At 46.2% G+C, this 17,323-nt stretch overlaps 1 protein-coding gene across 10 annotated transcripts in view; it reads right to left on the minus strand.

Moving 5' to 3' along the window:
• Nucleotides 1–17,323, minus strand: part of MAD1L1 (mitotic arrest deficient 1 like 1) — a 372,969-nt gene that overhangs the window by 113,599 nt on the left and 242,047 nt on the right. For all 10 annotated transcript variants that reach the window (XR_012588676.1, XR_012588677.1, XR_012588678.1 and 7 more), the window contains one exon: nt 11,669–11,873. Coding sequence is in view for 7 of the 10 variants with exons in the window: in XM_074597442.1 (XP_074453543.1) it covers nt 11,669–11,873 (205 nt within the window). In the remaining 3 variants the exon portion in view is untranslated. The remainder of the gene's footprint in view (nt 1–11,668; nt 11,874–17,323) is intronic.

Here is a 17,323-nt window from a genome sequence, read left to right on the forward strand (position 1 = left end):
CTTCCTAGGACTCCAGCACACAAGCACGGGGTAATGCTCCCCTCCTCTTTCTGTGGGTTTTTCTGATTGTAAGATGCGAAGGATCCTATAGCAGAAAGAAGTACTTTGAAATGGAAGCGGAGGGCAATTTCCCTTATTCCTTGTGGCACCATGGGCGTGCAAATACATTCCGCGGGGAGCTTGTGAAGGCATCAGCACACTGTCCGCATACCGAGGAAGGGACACTATCATGGAAAGGACCTGAGCAGGAGTTACTTCAAATGGTGGCTGGTGATGAAAACGCCTTTAGCCCACATCTGGGACGCAGATCTAACATCGCCAGTTCTGACTTAGGATTTATTTTTACCGCTTTTGTAAAACAAGAGGGAAACTTCCCCTCGCTTAAACTCTGCCTCATTTCGGGGAAGTTATCGCAATATGGCAGTCTAAAAGGGGAATCACACGCCGTCGTCATTACCAGCCTATTCAGAAAACCTTTGCTGAATCCTTCAGATCTGCGCATCGCCTTTGATGCCACTAGCGGCGAGATTTTTGATGACACATCCGCAGTCTCTAGCGAAGGTGGATGCTGCCGCTGCCTCCGGCCCTTCCTTACAGAACTCTCTGATCTATTTAACTTAAACACTTCTCTTGCACACCTGCGACGGTATCTGATCATCGCAGAAGGTAACTTTACAAAGCTGCATACCTACCCAATAACCCTCTACGCTACAGAACTCCAACAGGACGCATCAAGACTCTTCTGTTCAATACAGACAGAAACACACTTAGACAGCCGGAAAGTGAAAAGGCAATTTGTGAATCTGATTTCAACCAGCTTTTCATCCGTCTGATTTTCAGCCATCGAGCTGGAGCCGGTTGTACATAAGAATGAATATGCTGTTCGCTAACGGAGGCTGGATTGACTTACTGCTCTCTAACTGGAGCTCATGCCACATAAACTGGCAGTGAAATGGAGAAAACGCGGATGCACTGAAATAGCGAGTGAAGACTGCATCAGCTGTTGTGACTGCATAAACCACACCGGGCAGCTTTAGTTTAGTCTAAATAACGGATTGCTCCCAGATGCTCAGAAATCGCCGATGGACAGGCACGACTTTCCCCTCGGCTTTAAGCCTTGCTGTGATTTAACCCCACGCCTTCAACCTCCTTGGCACAACATCACCCCAGGAGCGTGAGACGACTGCCCTAAAGCCAGCACCATGCAGAACGCTGCCATCTCCTCACCGTCCTGTGTCGCGCCGGGAGCCGTCACGGCAGCGCTCCGGCCACTGCCAGATCCCCAAGGGGATTGCGAGGTGCTGATTTTTCCCAAACGCCTTTGTGTTTAGGGTATTGTGTGATTAGTACCCACTGGACAAGCCGCCCAGCACTCCTGGACGTGAGCAAACCCAGTTGATGCATGTGAAGATACTTCTCTCCCTTCCCAGTGACATCCTGGTGTCTGCGCCACACTCAAAGGACTATCACAACGTTATCACATCATGGGACTGATGGCAGTGTCATGATTAAGATGGCAAAGTAATTACAAGTGTCTGCTTTTATACGCTGATTGCTTTCCAAATAAATGTTCTCCATTCCAAATAAATCCACCACGGATTAACATTTCTCCTACTTGCTCGCTGCCTAGAATGCATTTGATTAGAAAAGCCTGATCAAAACTCTGCTTGACCATTTTTCAGCACTTCACCATCTTTCTTTTCCTCATCAGGAAGAAAAGTGTATCCATTAGTTAACCTTTTCAAACACATTCTTTTTGTAGTCTAATTCAAAGGAGGATTATAAAAAACATCGTCAGACTTGGCATGTGAATAGCTTTTTGTGAGCGCAGGGAACGAGCATTCATATATCAGCACATCAGCGCGAGGAGATAAGGGCGGCTGTGTACGTGCACGCTTATCTGAATGCAAGATCAGTACTGTGAAACCAGCATAAACACCAAGGACAGAATCCATATATTGATGTAATTCTTAGCGGTACTAGCGCATTTGTGTGAATTTGCAATTAAATAAAGCTTATTCCTTAAAAAGAAAACAAGAAGGTAAGGATATAATTCAAGGTCTATTGAGATCAATGGGAATTTTTTCCCTCACCTTTGAATATAGCTCCCTCTCCCTCCCTCCCAACATGTCTACCAGAATATTAAGAAAGAAAATACCTGTTTTTAAACAGACCGAGACATTCTCGGTTTTCTAACCCAGCAAATCCAACGCTCTCCTTTCTTCCACGGACAACGTCGCATGTATTTTAATCCACATTAGTTTCACAGCAAATAAAGTCATTGAAAATACTACAAATACATGTGGGTGACAAATGAACTGAGGCAGGAAACATAACTTTGAATCTCCTGACTTTTATGCAATTAAAATATCAACTTAATTGTTGGATCTGTGTAGCTTCTCTCATTTTAATATGTAAATCAGTCGCTATTACTCTATAGCTCAAAGATTGTGTTACTCGGCTTACTTGATTAGGCTGGGAATTGCTGGTCCTGCTGTCACTATGTTTACACTTTAGTGACAAGTTTGCACATCAGATTCACATAATGCAATGTCATCAACTTACTCATCAAATATAAACTTCTTAAATACAGCCGCTGCTCTCGAATATGGAAACAGCCTGATTTTACTTCATTTACAGCCCCTGAATAATCAGAGTAAACGAAAAGAAAAATTGGGAACACAACTGGAAAACAGTATTTCCCAGGAAAAACAGCTTCCCACAGAGAGACAGGTAGGTAAAACTGCAAAAACGACCTGTGCAAAAAGTTACCCTTCGGCTAGTTGCGCATGTTTCCCCTTTAAAATGTGGAGTGAGTAGAAATACTTAATTTCTCAGTCTCTACACATTCACCCCACCTCATTTTGGATTCAGTGTTAAGGAGTCCCTCTTTATTCTGTGAAGACGGTCAGATTTCAGCTCCCGGCCACGTACACTTACCTGGAAATTGAAATGAGGACTTCAGAGAAAACCAGCAAATTCAGTAATTTTTTTTCCCATTATGAGCCTACCATAACAAGAATTCTGCTATCTTGGATAGTACCGAGAGGGAAATTGTAAATAACTCCAGTATTTTCCCATTCTTGTCATCCTTCCTGAATCTCCTAAACATCCCTGACCAAGGGGACGTTCACCTTGCCAGCACAAGGCTTTTCAAGACGTTCCCGGTAACTTCAACACCCCTCGCCAAGTTCCTCCACTAGATTTCCACTACTCTCTACTGCTCACAGAGGCATCAAGCTTTAATTTCCCAGAGAAACAATCCATTGACAAGATGCAGAGCCGAGATCTGAGGCTCTCCCCTGCCGGCAAGCTCTGCCATGCTGGCAGGCTGGTTTTTCTAATGTCAGGGAAATCGTGTCGGCCTGAATTTGAGACATCAGCACAAGCCTTTCTTCTCAATCCTGCTGATGAATGAAAGAGCATTTTCAATTGTGTACATCCAGAGGCCTCATGGCACATTGGTCCTAATCAAAAGCTGCTCTGTGATGCAAACTGCTGTAAGAGGCAGCTCACATCCCAACCCCACAGGAGCCAAAGGGCAGCTGCAGATAATACTGCATTTCCCTCCCTGCAGGAGAAACGCGGGACTGGAGAGATCTAGCAGGAGCAACCTGACTGCTACAGAGCCACCAAGGCGGCAACAACCAACTAACCAGAGCTTGACTCAAACACCCAAGCAGGAAAACACAAGTGCCAAAGTTTAGCAAGACCCATAAAAGCTCAACAGCCTGTTGGCTTTTCTCCGGTGGATAAAGAAACCAACAGCTAGAGGGATGCAGAAGAACCAGAGGGTTGTAGAAGAACTATGGCCATGAAGGATGCTATCTGCAATGTACAGTGTACTCAACTCTGTACAGTGGAGACTGCCACACTGATGGTGTTTTATATGGATTTGGGGATGGGAACGGGTCAAAACATGGGAGAGAAAGGTTTTGGGTCCTTCCACTGCTGATTGACTTCTCTCCTTGCAAAGGCTCTGAACTGCCCCTGGTTATAAATGAAGGAGCACAGGTACTTCTGGGGGCTGCTTCTGGTAGCGAGAACAATTCTTCCTCATGGTCACTTCATGTTTCACTCAGCTGCTGATGGACTGGGAAGTAGAAACCCAAGTCAGTACGCTTAAAAATATTGTGTCTGTCCCTGGTTCTCTTCCAAAGCCACACATAGAGTAAGCCAGGAGGACACAGAATACTCCCTGTCAGCCCAGGTTTCTCCACACATTTTCTCTTGATTTATCTGGTCCCAGAAGTTACCTCTCCCCTTGCTACCTGCCCATCTGTAACGGCACTGGCTACCTCTAACCTTCCCATCTGCCTCAGCAAAGGTGATCTCTTCCTTCTCAGATGTAACACCACGACTTTACTCCATCAGTACCAAAGAAGGAAAATGCACTCCCCAGCAAACAAGCCACCTTTTCCACAGCGGTATTGTCTTGCATTTCCATTACACCCAGAGTCAAGGCAGGATCACTAAGCCCAGAGACCTTTCCTTTGGGAGCCTCCTTCCTCATATTGCTGCAGAAACCACCCTAGATGTTCTCATAGTTCACTCTTTAAATTTGGTCCCCCTCATCACATACACTTTTTCTATCTTCTTTTCCATTTCCTTCTCTTTCCCAACTTATTTTACTATCTCTCTCTTGGTAAAGTGGTTTTATTTTTTCTGGAGCAAGGCTTCTGCTTCTACTGCATATTTTGTAATCAACTTCTAGGCAGCGCCTAGCAAGATACAGGAGATGCTTTAAACACAAAGCCCTTGTAGGGCTGACTGGAGCTGTACGGAGGTATTACGCAGGTTCACAGGCTGCCTCTTACAAAAGCAGAAAGACTGAAGCCTCCAGGAGCTCCACACGTGACTTGGGTGGAAAAGAGGGACCTAGAAGAAATGCTGCAGCTCTTTTGCTCTTTGTGAAGGCTAAGTACAGCTGGGGTAGTAACCTTTGACTGACACCGAGTTTTACACATGCAGTAGCTACAAGGGAACTACGTTACAGGATTTATGACAAACCTCTGGCTCCCTGGACAGCAGACGGAGCTGGAAGTCCCAGCAATGTCTCGCTGGCACCTCCCATCACAGTTTCACAGGAAGCTGCAGGCTTCAGGCGTCCTTGGGGGTTTGTTCGGTCAGCAACTCTCGGCTGCCCGCTCCTGCCCGGCCCTTCGCAGCACACAGATTAAGTCGTGCTCGGGGGCAAGTCTCTCTGGTTGTTTAACAGACTCATGGCACGCTGCCATAGGCAGGGCACACTGCTTTCAATATATTCAGTGCTGCATGACTTCCTATCCGTGTTATCTCCAAAACACCTTGGGAATCTATCTGGATGACAAATGCTATATATGATAAAAGCAATTTTTTTTAACTGGGGAATGTTTCTTTCAGCTCTCTTGAGGTACTATACTTTCATTCAAGCCAGGAAACCTGGTTCTTTATAGGTGCCTGCACCGACTTGAGCAGTGCAGAGCATTTGCCATCAAAGGCCACGCTGCTGCTGAAGCAGAACATACCAAGGCTTCAAGGTATTTATTCCTTGTGGCAAGACTGCCCAAACCTATTGACACCACTGCAATGTAAAAGGGTTTTATAGACTCTGCCCAGCAACCACTGTAACACTGTCACTGCTGAAGTACAGGAGGTCCCAACTTGGCTGTAGTCTTTTAGGAAAACAGGCAGATTTAGCAGCCCCACCTCGTTACCTGTAGTGCTGGGCTGGGACAAAGGGATGTGGATGATAAAGAAGGAAATCAAAGTAAGCTTTATTTAAACTACCAGCTTATTCCCAGTCTTAATATACTATTCAGGTCCCAGACTGGTCTAAATGTCTTGCAGTAGAGAAAGTAGCACCATAAAAACAATAACGATAATAACTAGCTGAGAGGTGAGGGGATTGCCCCAGGGGGCACCGCTGTTGGGCCTCGGAGTCAGCGTGGGAAGGCAGGACGGAGTCAGCGTGGGAAGGCAGGACGGCTCCGAGAGGGTCGGGCAAAGCAGCTCCCAAGGACTGCTGCTAATAACACTCCTGCCTGCTACTGTCCATGGCATTTGTGTTTTGCACATCAAAGCTATGCAACATTTCAGATTAGGTAGTAGTAGGGAATGATTTCTTCCCCCATCAAGGACACGTGGCCACCTCTGGAGTGACAGAGGACAGAACTTCATCAGTGCGCAGCAAAACACCAGAGGCAAAGACAAGCGCTTTATGAACTTCAGAAGAAATGGGGATACGCAGAAAGCAATTACTTTATTGAGATACGGGCAGGGCACAAAGGCTAACATCCTGCTCTTACCAAAGTCCCTTAACATTTGAAGACAGCAAATGCCCTGGACCTTCACTTTGTGTCTCTTTAGAAAGAATTCAATTATTTCAGTCCAAACTGAAGGGGAACTGGCATGTTAAACATCATCGAGAGAAGTGTCACCTGATGAATCCCTCCTCTGCTTTAGGAAGAGGCATTATGTGACCGAAGAAGAGCTGCCCCCTCTGCACCCACCTGGCCCAACCTTGTTTGACCAGCGAAATGCTGGGAGCCATCAGCACAAAGGGAGGTCAGGGCGCTGCGCTTGCACACGCGCACCCACCACCAGCTAAGGTCACAGAAAAATCCTTCATCAGGTGGAGGCAGGTTTCATTTGCAGGTGCAGCCCTCATCATGTGTGGATTTCCTACACACAGATGGTAGGAAGCACCAAGGCTTCCAAGCACCAACAGCTCAGCCAACTGCGGATGGAGAACGGCAACTTTTAAATTCCATCTGCTCCTTTTTTGTCGCCTTCTGTACTCAGAAACACATTCATCAGACGCACAAGCATGCTGGGACAGTGACAAATTTTACCATCTCTGGCTTGTCACTTCAATGAGATTAGATTATTTTAATACTAATTCATTAACCAATTTAATTCCAATTAATTACATTTTTACGAGGCCCTGACATGGCAGCGATGCTGGAGACAGCCTCTGCTGAACACCAGATGTAACATGTCTGTTAGGGTCAAACATCTGCCTTAGAGAGAGAGTCTCCAGTCCTTCATCAAGGACCCCCTTTTCCTACTTTTCCCTAAGAAGGCAAAAAGGACACCGAAACCACTGAGACGGATGAACAGCTTTCCTTTTTGGTGGGATTATGTTCAGGAAAATAGTTCACTTGCTAAATTCTCCACAGATGGTTGAAATCAGAGTTGATTTCCCCATCCTCCTTCCTGGTAGGGGTGCCAGCCTGTCTCTCAACAGAAAGAATATTAAAAGCACTTTTCCTCTTTTTCACAGGGAGAGGCTGCATGAAAGAAGGGAACGTTCCACTGTACCCACAGGATTGCAAGAAATCATAAGATCTCACGGAAAATTCACATTACTGCATTCTTTAGTGAGGACCCAGCTTCCACAGGTCATCCCATTCCTACCTTCAAATATATCACTTTTAAGATAAGAACACAAATGGAAACAATGAGCACCTGCAACATTCTCATTTCTACCTATGCTTTGCTGCGATACAGGAGTCATTTCTTCTGTCAGCCCCCCGTTAGCTGCCTCCTACCTATTTGCTTGCAACTAAGACCGAAATCCATCTCTAGCAGTGCCAGAAATGAAAAATGAAGAGGTCCACCAGGACCAGACAAGACAAGAAACGAAGATCTAAACAGAAATGGCCTGGAGAGAAACAGGAAAAAACAGGAAAAGCTATGGAGTTGGAAGAAAAAAAGCAGAAGATGAAGCCTGGAATACAAAAAGGTGTGTGTGGGGGGAAGGTGTGAAGAGCTCGGGAAAGAGAAATGCAGCACTGGAACAGATTCCAAGTCTGGGCAGCGATGCCCTGCACCACCTTTCCAAAGCTGTTCCAATCTGCATCCCTGCCTGGGAGACAGGAGGACGGGGAGCCTCTCCCAGCTGGCAGCCTGACCTTGGTGCTCTCTCCTCTTACACAACCCAGGCCCGGGCAGCCACCGGGAGAGAAACAAAACACCCATCAAGTTACAACCCATTCCCGTAACGCGGCTGTCACGGATCTGCCCCATTAATACCGCACCACCCCGCGTGCAAATTTATACTTTGAGAAAGGAGAGTATGTTGTTACAGCTCACATTGTCCAAACCTCTCCTTTGCAATAGCCCTGGTACCCATTTTAATGGAGACTATTACGGCATAAATGAGAGGAAAGGACCACTGAACTGCGTGGCAAGTTGCCAGGTTGTGCTGCAGCCTCCAGCGGTTATGCTCAAAGAGATTTAAAGTCCAGCATAACCTTGATTTTTAATAGAGTCACATTTAATGAGCTTTAACATCCACAGTAATAATTTCCTTATTACCTATCCAGGAGTCGGAACCAGGATCAGAAAAAACGTGCTGCACTCCAGTCCAATGAGCGAATTTAATAATGGCCAATACATTATTATCAAAACCATCAACATCATTGTCCTTAATGCCTTTTTTGGTTGGTATAATTACAATTCTTTGAACCTTAAGCATAATCGCTGCAGATCACATAAGCTTGCTGAACACAGCAGACCTGACTGGCTAGAGGCCACCCAAATCCCTCACCTCTGCCAATAAGCCATTCAGGGTATATGGCAAAACGGGACAATAAAATCTTACATTTACCTCTATCTGTCAAAAGGCAAAATGCAAACTTACGTATGACCTTTGTTGTCTTCCCAGCTTTTACCCACACTTCTGCTCTGCCCTCGGTCTCCCTTCATCCCATTCAACTCCGACGTGAGGGTCCTCAAAAGCTCAGAGAACTGAACGCTCTTGCACGTGCCATGAGAGTCAGATGGATAAACAGACGTATGGGTGCTGCAGCTGACAGAAAGGGGCGCACGAAAAACTCTGATTCTTGTTATTGTTGTACAGAAACAGTTCCACAAACCGCAGGGAAACCTGCTCCCTCATTGTGCACAACAAACCTCCCCCCCAAGGCAGCCAGCTGCACAGTGACAAATGGAGCAGAGGGAGTTTCTGCCACACGCTCCCCATTTCACACCTTGAAAATACACTAAAATGGAAGGCATATGGCAGCCGGTCCTGTGGGCAGAGCTGCTGAGATCCTAAGAAAACAGTGAAAGCTGGATCTTCCATTTCTTATCTAGAGAGAGACTGTGTAAGTTTTCTGGCCACGCGAACCTGGGATGTTAGACCACTCCTGGAGCAGCCGTTGCATCCACCCTGCGGATGCTGCCGGAGCTAAGCAGGACAGACTCCATGCGAAAATAGGTGCAGCCTGCATGGTGCGCTTGATAAGCTGTCCCCTCACCCACCGGGAGCTCTGCCCTGCCCCAGCAAAAAGGCCAAACCTGGCATTCATTTGGCTAATTTAAAGCCAGCTCAGGCACGGCTGCTAACCTTGCAGTCGGTGCCATAACATCCTCAGCATCTCTCGCACGTCCTATAAACACGGGCTTCATCATCAGGCCGTATTGCTGAATGCTCCCACAGCAGAAAGGAGGGTTTAGGACTATTTCTGGCAACATTCCTCAAGCATGACAGTGATGCACACAAGTACATAAAATACAAGAACCTTTCCATATAACCTGGCTTACTATACACACGCCCCGGTCTCAAAGACAGTCATCCACAGGGCTCCTCCATCCTCCACTTACAGCTCCTTTTCCCATTTTATTTACATGAACCACTTCCATATGCACTTACAGGCACTCTGAGAATGCAAAGGGTCCTCCTGGGACTGCGATAAATGACACTGAAGTATTTCCCACCCTGCTAGGCTCTGCCACTGATGCTCTCTCCCATTTGAGCTGGTGACCAGAAGTCAGAATGATGTAGCATAGGACTGGGGCAAAAGGGAAAAAAAAGGCATCACATATATGAGAGGTTGGAAACACCCTGAAACCCAGCGAGCGGTTTGTTTTCCTGTCGGAATCAAAGGCAGAAAAGAAAACAGCTTTAAAAATGCATCCCTTATAAGCTAAAGACAAACCTGGTGACATCCCAGCACAGAAGCGCCTCACAAACAGCTAAAAGCAACTGCGTGAAAGGCAGCAGAATAATAATTATGAATAACAAATCACAGGAGGCACACGTGAGAAACATTCCCTCAGAAGAAATAGTCTAATTACTGGAGATGATAGCCCAGAGGCTCATTCATCAGCGGCAGAGACACGGAGCTGACCTCACCTCTGCATCCTCTCTGCCCCTCAGCCCCACTCTCCCCCCGATGACCCCCCAGCTCCAGGGCCACCGGTGGCCGCGCGGATCTGCAGGATGAGCTGTGCCGGGCTGCTCGGGGGCAGAACGGCAGACAAGGGCACCGGGCAGCAGCATCTGCTGTCATTTACAGAGCAGTGCATTTCAAATTCAAATTGCAATGCAAGAGCTGTCCCCAAGAACCGCTCGAGTCTCACCGGGGTCTTAGACTGGAAGCTCCCCCGGCAAAGGCAGCCTTCCTTAAACGCTCAGGAAGTGTTTAATGCTTATGCATTTGTTAGAGCATCTGCTAACAACAGTGACAAATTGTCGCTGTACCTCTAACATCCAGCCAGCTCTTCATTTTATAAACCACCCCATCTACACGTCTGCCCGTTGTATTTTAAAGGCTATATAGTACCATAATCCACTAGGAGATGCCGGAACAAACACGTTCTTAGCAGTAATAAAGTACTATTGTTTGAGCAATGGGAAAACAAGCAAGCTACTTTCAGAGAATTTTGGTGTCATAACAGTGAAAGGCATTTTCTTCTGTGTATTTTCTTTAAACCAGGGCTCTGCCATTTTGTGGGTCTCAAGCCTCCAGCACACGTGGCCTTCAAGGAAAGCTCTGCCCTCTCGGCCTTGTCCGAGGGAGGATCCTGACCTCTGGACCCTGACCACGTATGTGCTGCTGGAGGACACCACAGGTTACCTCCACACGGACCTTCAGCTCTCTTTCATTTTTCTCTTCTCTAACAAAAATGTTTTGAGGGCAAGGTACATGCCAGAGAGTTACCGCAGTGCGATCTCTTGGGCTCTGTAGCATGACTCGACTCCGCCCGGTCCCCTCGTGGTGGTGTAGGTGATGGGTCACGTTTTATTGATATCCTTACCGTGATTTACAGAGTCTGAGAGCATGTCTGGAGGTGTCGACTTTGGGGTTACTGTACTAAGAAGTTTCGTTCAGGTATGTGGAGGGAAGACAGACTGTACTGGAGGAGAGCCACAGATTCTGTGAAATGTATTTAGCTCAGTGAAAGATGTACTCTATTTTCATGGAGTATTGAATGTAGCTGTGATTAATGGGGCACATATACACTGATAAACAATATTAATTTGTTTTAAGCCAGGTCTGAAAAGATTTCAACCACTTGCTTCTCTGCAGCTATGAAAGTTATTTCCTGCTGTCTGTACTACCTCAAGGGCTAAAGCAGCCCTGAAAGGGAAGAAATATTTCCTTTTACTCCATCGGCAGCACCAGCCTATGAAGGCTGTTGTATTGGTATTTCATTTATCACGAGTAAATGATATGGATTATTATTATTTATCCTTACCACCTACCCTCTGTACCAAGCTGCCACAGGATTGCCACCACCCATTCACTCTCTCCTGCATCAAACGGCTTTTTTCATTTTCCTCGTCCCTCTTCCATCAAGCAGACTGTCTGCAATGTCTCCATCTGCTTCTGCAGTCAGCTCCTCTGGCACTACGGATGAATAAGTGCATTTTCACGACAAGAAGCCAGCAGCCTACCTGCAATTTCTTGTGACTGAAAACTCCCAACTCCTTCCAGATTCCCGGGGACGGAGCCGCCTCCTTCGAGCACCCTCACCAGCTCCCTCAGCTTTTCACATTCCTCCTGGAGCTGCTGCTGCTCCTCCTTGCGCTGCTGCTTGGCCAAGCTCATCGGGTTCATACTGAAATGAAGAACTTTGGTTCTGCTGGGGTCATAGTCACCCTGTGTGGCAGAAAAAACAGAAGCAAACTGAGTAACTCATCCAACCCCCGAGTCCACCCAACCTGTATTATTCTTTGTGCAAAGGCGAAAAATGTTACAGCAGAAAAAGGGACAATTATGCAGTCATAATGTTTTATTCCAGCAGCTGGAGTCAGCCAAACCCAGCATTGCTTCTCCTTCTCTCGCTACTCTCTCTTTCAAAAAAAAACCCACCAAAAAAACCCACTCAATAGAGCTTGCTCCCTGGCTGACACCTCCACAGTTAAATTTAACTCCAGAAATGAAGTTTTATAGCTATATTTTAAATCTCTTGATAGCAGGAGATTATAATGAACACACAGATACACCCTTAAACTACAGCAGGACAGCAGGACTAGCTTAATTTATTACTCCTACGAGCCAGCAATGTCCACATGACTCCAACGATGGAGTCATTCGCAAGTTCTACCAGCTCGTCCCAAGTAAGCGAACAGATATTTCATTTTATACTTTTTTTCTCAGAGGTGAGTTGTATTTGTAGCAGTTTAAATAGTCAGTCAAGTCCTAAGATAGCAAATTAATATTCTTTCAAAGTGAGAGGAAAACACTGATGTTACATTTGTGATTTCAGAGAGACAATTTTCATATAAACTACAGGAAGCCTCACGACCATAAAAGTAGTAAAGCATGTGCTAATGCTGGCTTCCACGGCACTCTGCCCAGCTGAAACCCTATAGCAGCGCCTGCATAAAAAGGCATTTTATATGGTAATATTTTTCCTTCAATTAAATCTCAAGACCTGAAGTGATTTTGTAAACATTAATTAACCCTCAAGAGCAGCATGAGGTAGGTATTATCCCAATTTTATCACTTCATTTTCATTAAAGACGTGCTAGAACTTTATGTGGGGTTTTTTTTTTCATGCAAACCAGAGCAGAGACTGAGCAACTTCATCCTGAATTGCTGGTCATTGCTGGTGAGAGACCCCAGAAGATCCCATTCCCAAATATCTTTTATTGAAAATACTCCATCCACGCACCGTAAAGCACCTCTGCCCGCAGCAGGGAGTGAACTGCCGAAACTGGCCGCTCCAGAGGCTGGCAGCAGGCGTAGCGCTGGCTCACAAATGGGTTTGACAAAGTCATGGACAACAGCTCCGTAACTGGACCCTGCCAGGGGAGGGCAGAGGCGCATCCTCCAGCGTCTGTGGCTGCTGGGAGAGTGCTGGGGAGCGTGGCCAAGTTTGTGGGCTCTCGCAAAACAGTGTTCCATCACTGTGGTCAGAGATGCTCTTCTGGGCGGGACGGACCATGGGTAAGGGCCAGCTGGGCACTTTTTAGTTCACATGCGATGCTCACTACATCTCACAGCTGTTCCAGTGCACCCTAGCAGGAACCATACTGCAGTTCTCCTTTAAAACCTGTTTCCGCAGCCAGGTATCTAATTTCTGGTGCTATTTGCATTTCGGGGCTCTTGCAGGTAGGCCAGGGCACTCCTCACTCTAGTGTTTGCCTTTCAAGGGAAGAGATTCAACCCCGCAGTTTGCAACGGGGTTTACGCCAGCTGGCAAAAGGATGCTCTTAAAATCAGAGCTGCGGAACGGAGCAGCCGGGTACCCTGGAATTTCTGACAAGAGCTGAAGGGCTGCAGCACCCAGGTCAGGCAGGGATCACACCTCCTCACCCCAGTTGCCACCACCCCGCTGGCTCCAGCGCAGGGATCGCCTGCGTTTTCGTACTGCGCCATCACTGCAGAGCCTCACGCACCGGCACGAGACGGCAGGAGGATCTCGAGATGGCAGGAGGATCTCGGTGTGGAGGAAAGCCACGCAAACCTGGAGACTGCGGCCACCTTCCTGCTGGGACCACTTTAACCCATGCTGCACTAGGCTGCTTATTTTGCAGGTTATTTACTCTTTTAAAACATCTCTCTGGCCTTTCTATAAAGCCCTGCCATGAAGCTGCAGTGCTTTGGCTCTTAGAGCTCTTTCAGCCCATTTATCCTCTCCTTTTAGAACATGCCCCCTTGAAAAATCATGCCCAGCACTAGGACTCGGCCTTATTTTCGGGGCTCACCAGCTCTCCCGAGCACGTCAATCTGAAGCTACACTGAGACAGGCAAATCTCTCAAAAACCCATGAGACACGAAGGCTGTGGCAGAGTCCATCTCATCTAACATGTCTGGGAGATCACTAACGTATTTGCCTCGCTTCTCATTTTTGGGCTAGGGGCAGGAGCTTTCTCTTTATTCTACACAGCACACATCAAACCAGCACATTTCTCCCTACAGCTAAAATATTAGTGCTGCTGGTTTATATTATAGTAATGGCTAAAGAAACCAAGTGGGACAGGGATCCCAGTGTGCCAGGTCCTGTACAAACCCCACAAGAAACTACCACCTAAAGCCCAAAAATCAGACAACAAAGCCTGAAGACGCGGTACATGTGGGGAGCAGAGGCATGGAAAGATGCAGGCTCCATTTCGAGTCCCCACGAGCAGCACTGTGGCAGAAATGAAAAGAAAACCTGTCTTCAGAGATGACCCTCCTCACCACCAGACCGTCCTGTCGCCTTACACAGTTGCACCAAGCAGAGCATTACTTAAGTCTCCGGGAAATTCACTGACATCCCATGGATTTTCAAATAAACGCAGGAAGCTTTCCATGGAAACGGTGCAGACCAGAGCCAATTTCTGATGAAAGGGATCAGACACTTGTGTCTGTAATACCAGACAGCCAAAACGGTATCACAGTTTCAGTCTTTTGGAGTGTTCTTCCAAATTTCTGAAGGTTGGGAGTGACTTAGGTTGGCTCTAGGAAGAGCCATGGCTGGAAACTGCTAAATATAACAGACAGAAGAAGCGCATTAAAATCTCACTAGCATTTGAAGGAGATGAAACCCTAATGCTGGTAAGAAACCAGGGAGTAAAGAAAGAAAACAACCTCCTCCAGGAATCCCTTTAGCTCTGGAAATTGTAAAATTGCTGGTTTTCTGCATCAACTGCTCTTCCCCTCACAATAAACCAATGTCACTGACCAGAATTCTGTCCTTTCAGCCATGTAACAGAAGCCTGGAAAACAGTGTTTCAGGCACTGGGAGAAGATTTGTCCATTTAGAAAATTGTTCGTAATCTAGGGCCACTGATGAGGAGGACCAAACAGTGGCATTTGAAAGGTGCGGTACAGAGGAGATGGCCACAGAGGAGCTGGGACTCCCAGAACAACTGCCCAGGAGCAGCTCCACATGCTGAACCAACACCGGCAAGGAGGTATTGCTCAACAGAGGTAAAAAGCATCTTGCACCAAATGGTAATGTATCCCTGGTTTCTCCAAGAAGCGTGGAAAGTGTGTGTCAGGTTTGGAAACTTGGCCTGAATGCGAGAATCAACCAAATCCACTTAAACTCGTGGTGCCTTTATATAGAAATACGAGCCATTTGGGGGACGCAGTCAATATATGACCTGTAGAGTCTCTTTGTTGGGAAGCCACCCTGGTTCACTCAGGAGGTAACTTGGCGGATCGTTCTGCTCATCAGCACATCACGGCCAGTGTCTCGGAGAGCAAAGATGATGCATTACTACTGGTTTCCCAGCAGCACGCCCTCCTTACCCTTATTTTTCCCAATACTTTAAAAATTTAAAATTGTAGAGATGCTGAAGGGTAAATAACTTGAAGTAGAGAGAACTGCTGGCGTTCATTGATTCTTCTTCCAAGGAATAACATTGAGCCAGTAATTCAGATTTGTCAGAAAAATGTACACAGAGCTTCAATTTAGGAGGAAGCAATAAATATTTTGATTGATTGCAACCAAGTCTGGTTGACACTTAGTGGCACAGTGAATTATTCATTCCTGGAAAGCAAGATGCTAACTAGCTGATTTGGTGCTTAAGGCAGCAAAACCATTTTTGTGCTCTCAGAAGGGCACCGGACATTTTACAGAGATGATTTGTTGACTCCACATGTTAATATGTTCTACGATTTGTGAAATAATGTTGTTTTGATGCATTATCCTCAGCCTTCCAAACACATGCCCCAGGGTACGCACAAGGGAAACTCTCTCATCGACCACCGGGAAGAACCATCCCACCATTTCTCTCCCGATCGCGCAGCCATTATGTGACAGACACTGCAGATGCAACACACAAATATTGTCTTAATGCAATATGTTGCAAACACACACTGGGACGTGGCAGAACTATTTAGTAAGACTCTGTCTATCAATAAACTTTCTGACAAAAGACTATGGAAAAGAGAATTTGCAACAGGGCCAATTTGCCATCTAGAACAGAGGTACAGGCTCGAGTCAGACGCTGCTGCCTTCCTTCCCGCTTCCATCTCGCAGCTTGAAAAAAAAACACCCCGAGGAGATAATTGTGCTGATGCTACGTGTCATTTTTTAAAACTGTATTATCGGCAAACAGTCAGTATGTTGGTCTACATGTTGAAATTATAGCTCAAAAACTTCCTAAGTAATCTCCCCATTAGGGAAGAATCAGTCAAGTGACGAAGCAATGAACGAAGACAGGATTGCTTTAATCTCTGAAAAACAGAAACTTTTCCTTTAGAAGAGGAGTTGTTTAGAAGAACAATGAAAGCTGCCAGTGACAGCATCTTGAAAAGGGCTGAACTTATTCTGGCATCTCTCCTCCTGGTTCTTTGAAAACCGCACAGTCCCAATTCAGGGATGTGTTTCTCCAAGAGCTATAAAAGCTTTTCTCTCTACTCGACTCACTTTCACAGGCCCACAGGTGAGAATAAAGTACTTAAAACCACGCGGACTACTTTACATTTGATGAAACATTCAGTGCTTAACAACTCCATTTAAGATCTATTCATCTACTGCAGATATTTCTAATCAGAAGGTAGAACTGGTAGCAAAGGGAATAGACCCAACTGTTGTGAATACGTTTATCTAACATCACTAATGAAATTAAAGAAGTTCATACGTCCCAAGGAGGCAATGACTGTCAGGATACAATGTCAGCGAGCACTGCCAAGGATTTTCAACTGGCTTCACATCTTCGTAGGCTCCTCCTGTTGAACGCGTTTGAAAACAAAGCAGTCGAAACCCGTAGATGAGGCTGACATGCACTTAAGTGCCTTATTTTTTCATAGTCCTGATGTCTATCAACCTTAAAAGACTGTGATTTCTGAGCAGCACAATAAATTCTGGCGGAGCATATGGACAGCTGAGTTGAATCGCTCCTCGCTTGCAATGCAACAGCTTGTGCTTGCCCCTGCTGAGAAAAGGCTGACGATTGGAAGCTCTTCAAGGAAAGGACCATTTCTTCTTTGTGCGACTCTCGCACACAGTGAGCGCCACCCAAATACAAGCAATACACGCTGCTGCTTTCTTAGCTAAGGAATTTGTTTCCATGCTGACTTCTTAAGAGAAAAGTCTCCAAGGTTTCCGGAGTGGGACACATTATTCAGTATCAGGGAACTTAAACAGAAACAATCTAAGGAGCTTAGTA

This window comes from Larus michahellis, chromosome 8 (genome assembly GCF_964199755.1).
Source record: "Larus michahellis chromosome 8, bLarMic1.1, whole genome shotgun sequence".
NCBI classification, from domain to species: Eukaryota; Metazoa; Chordata; class Aves; order Charadriiformes; family Laridae; genus Larus; species Larus michahellis.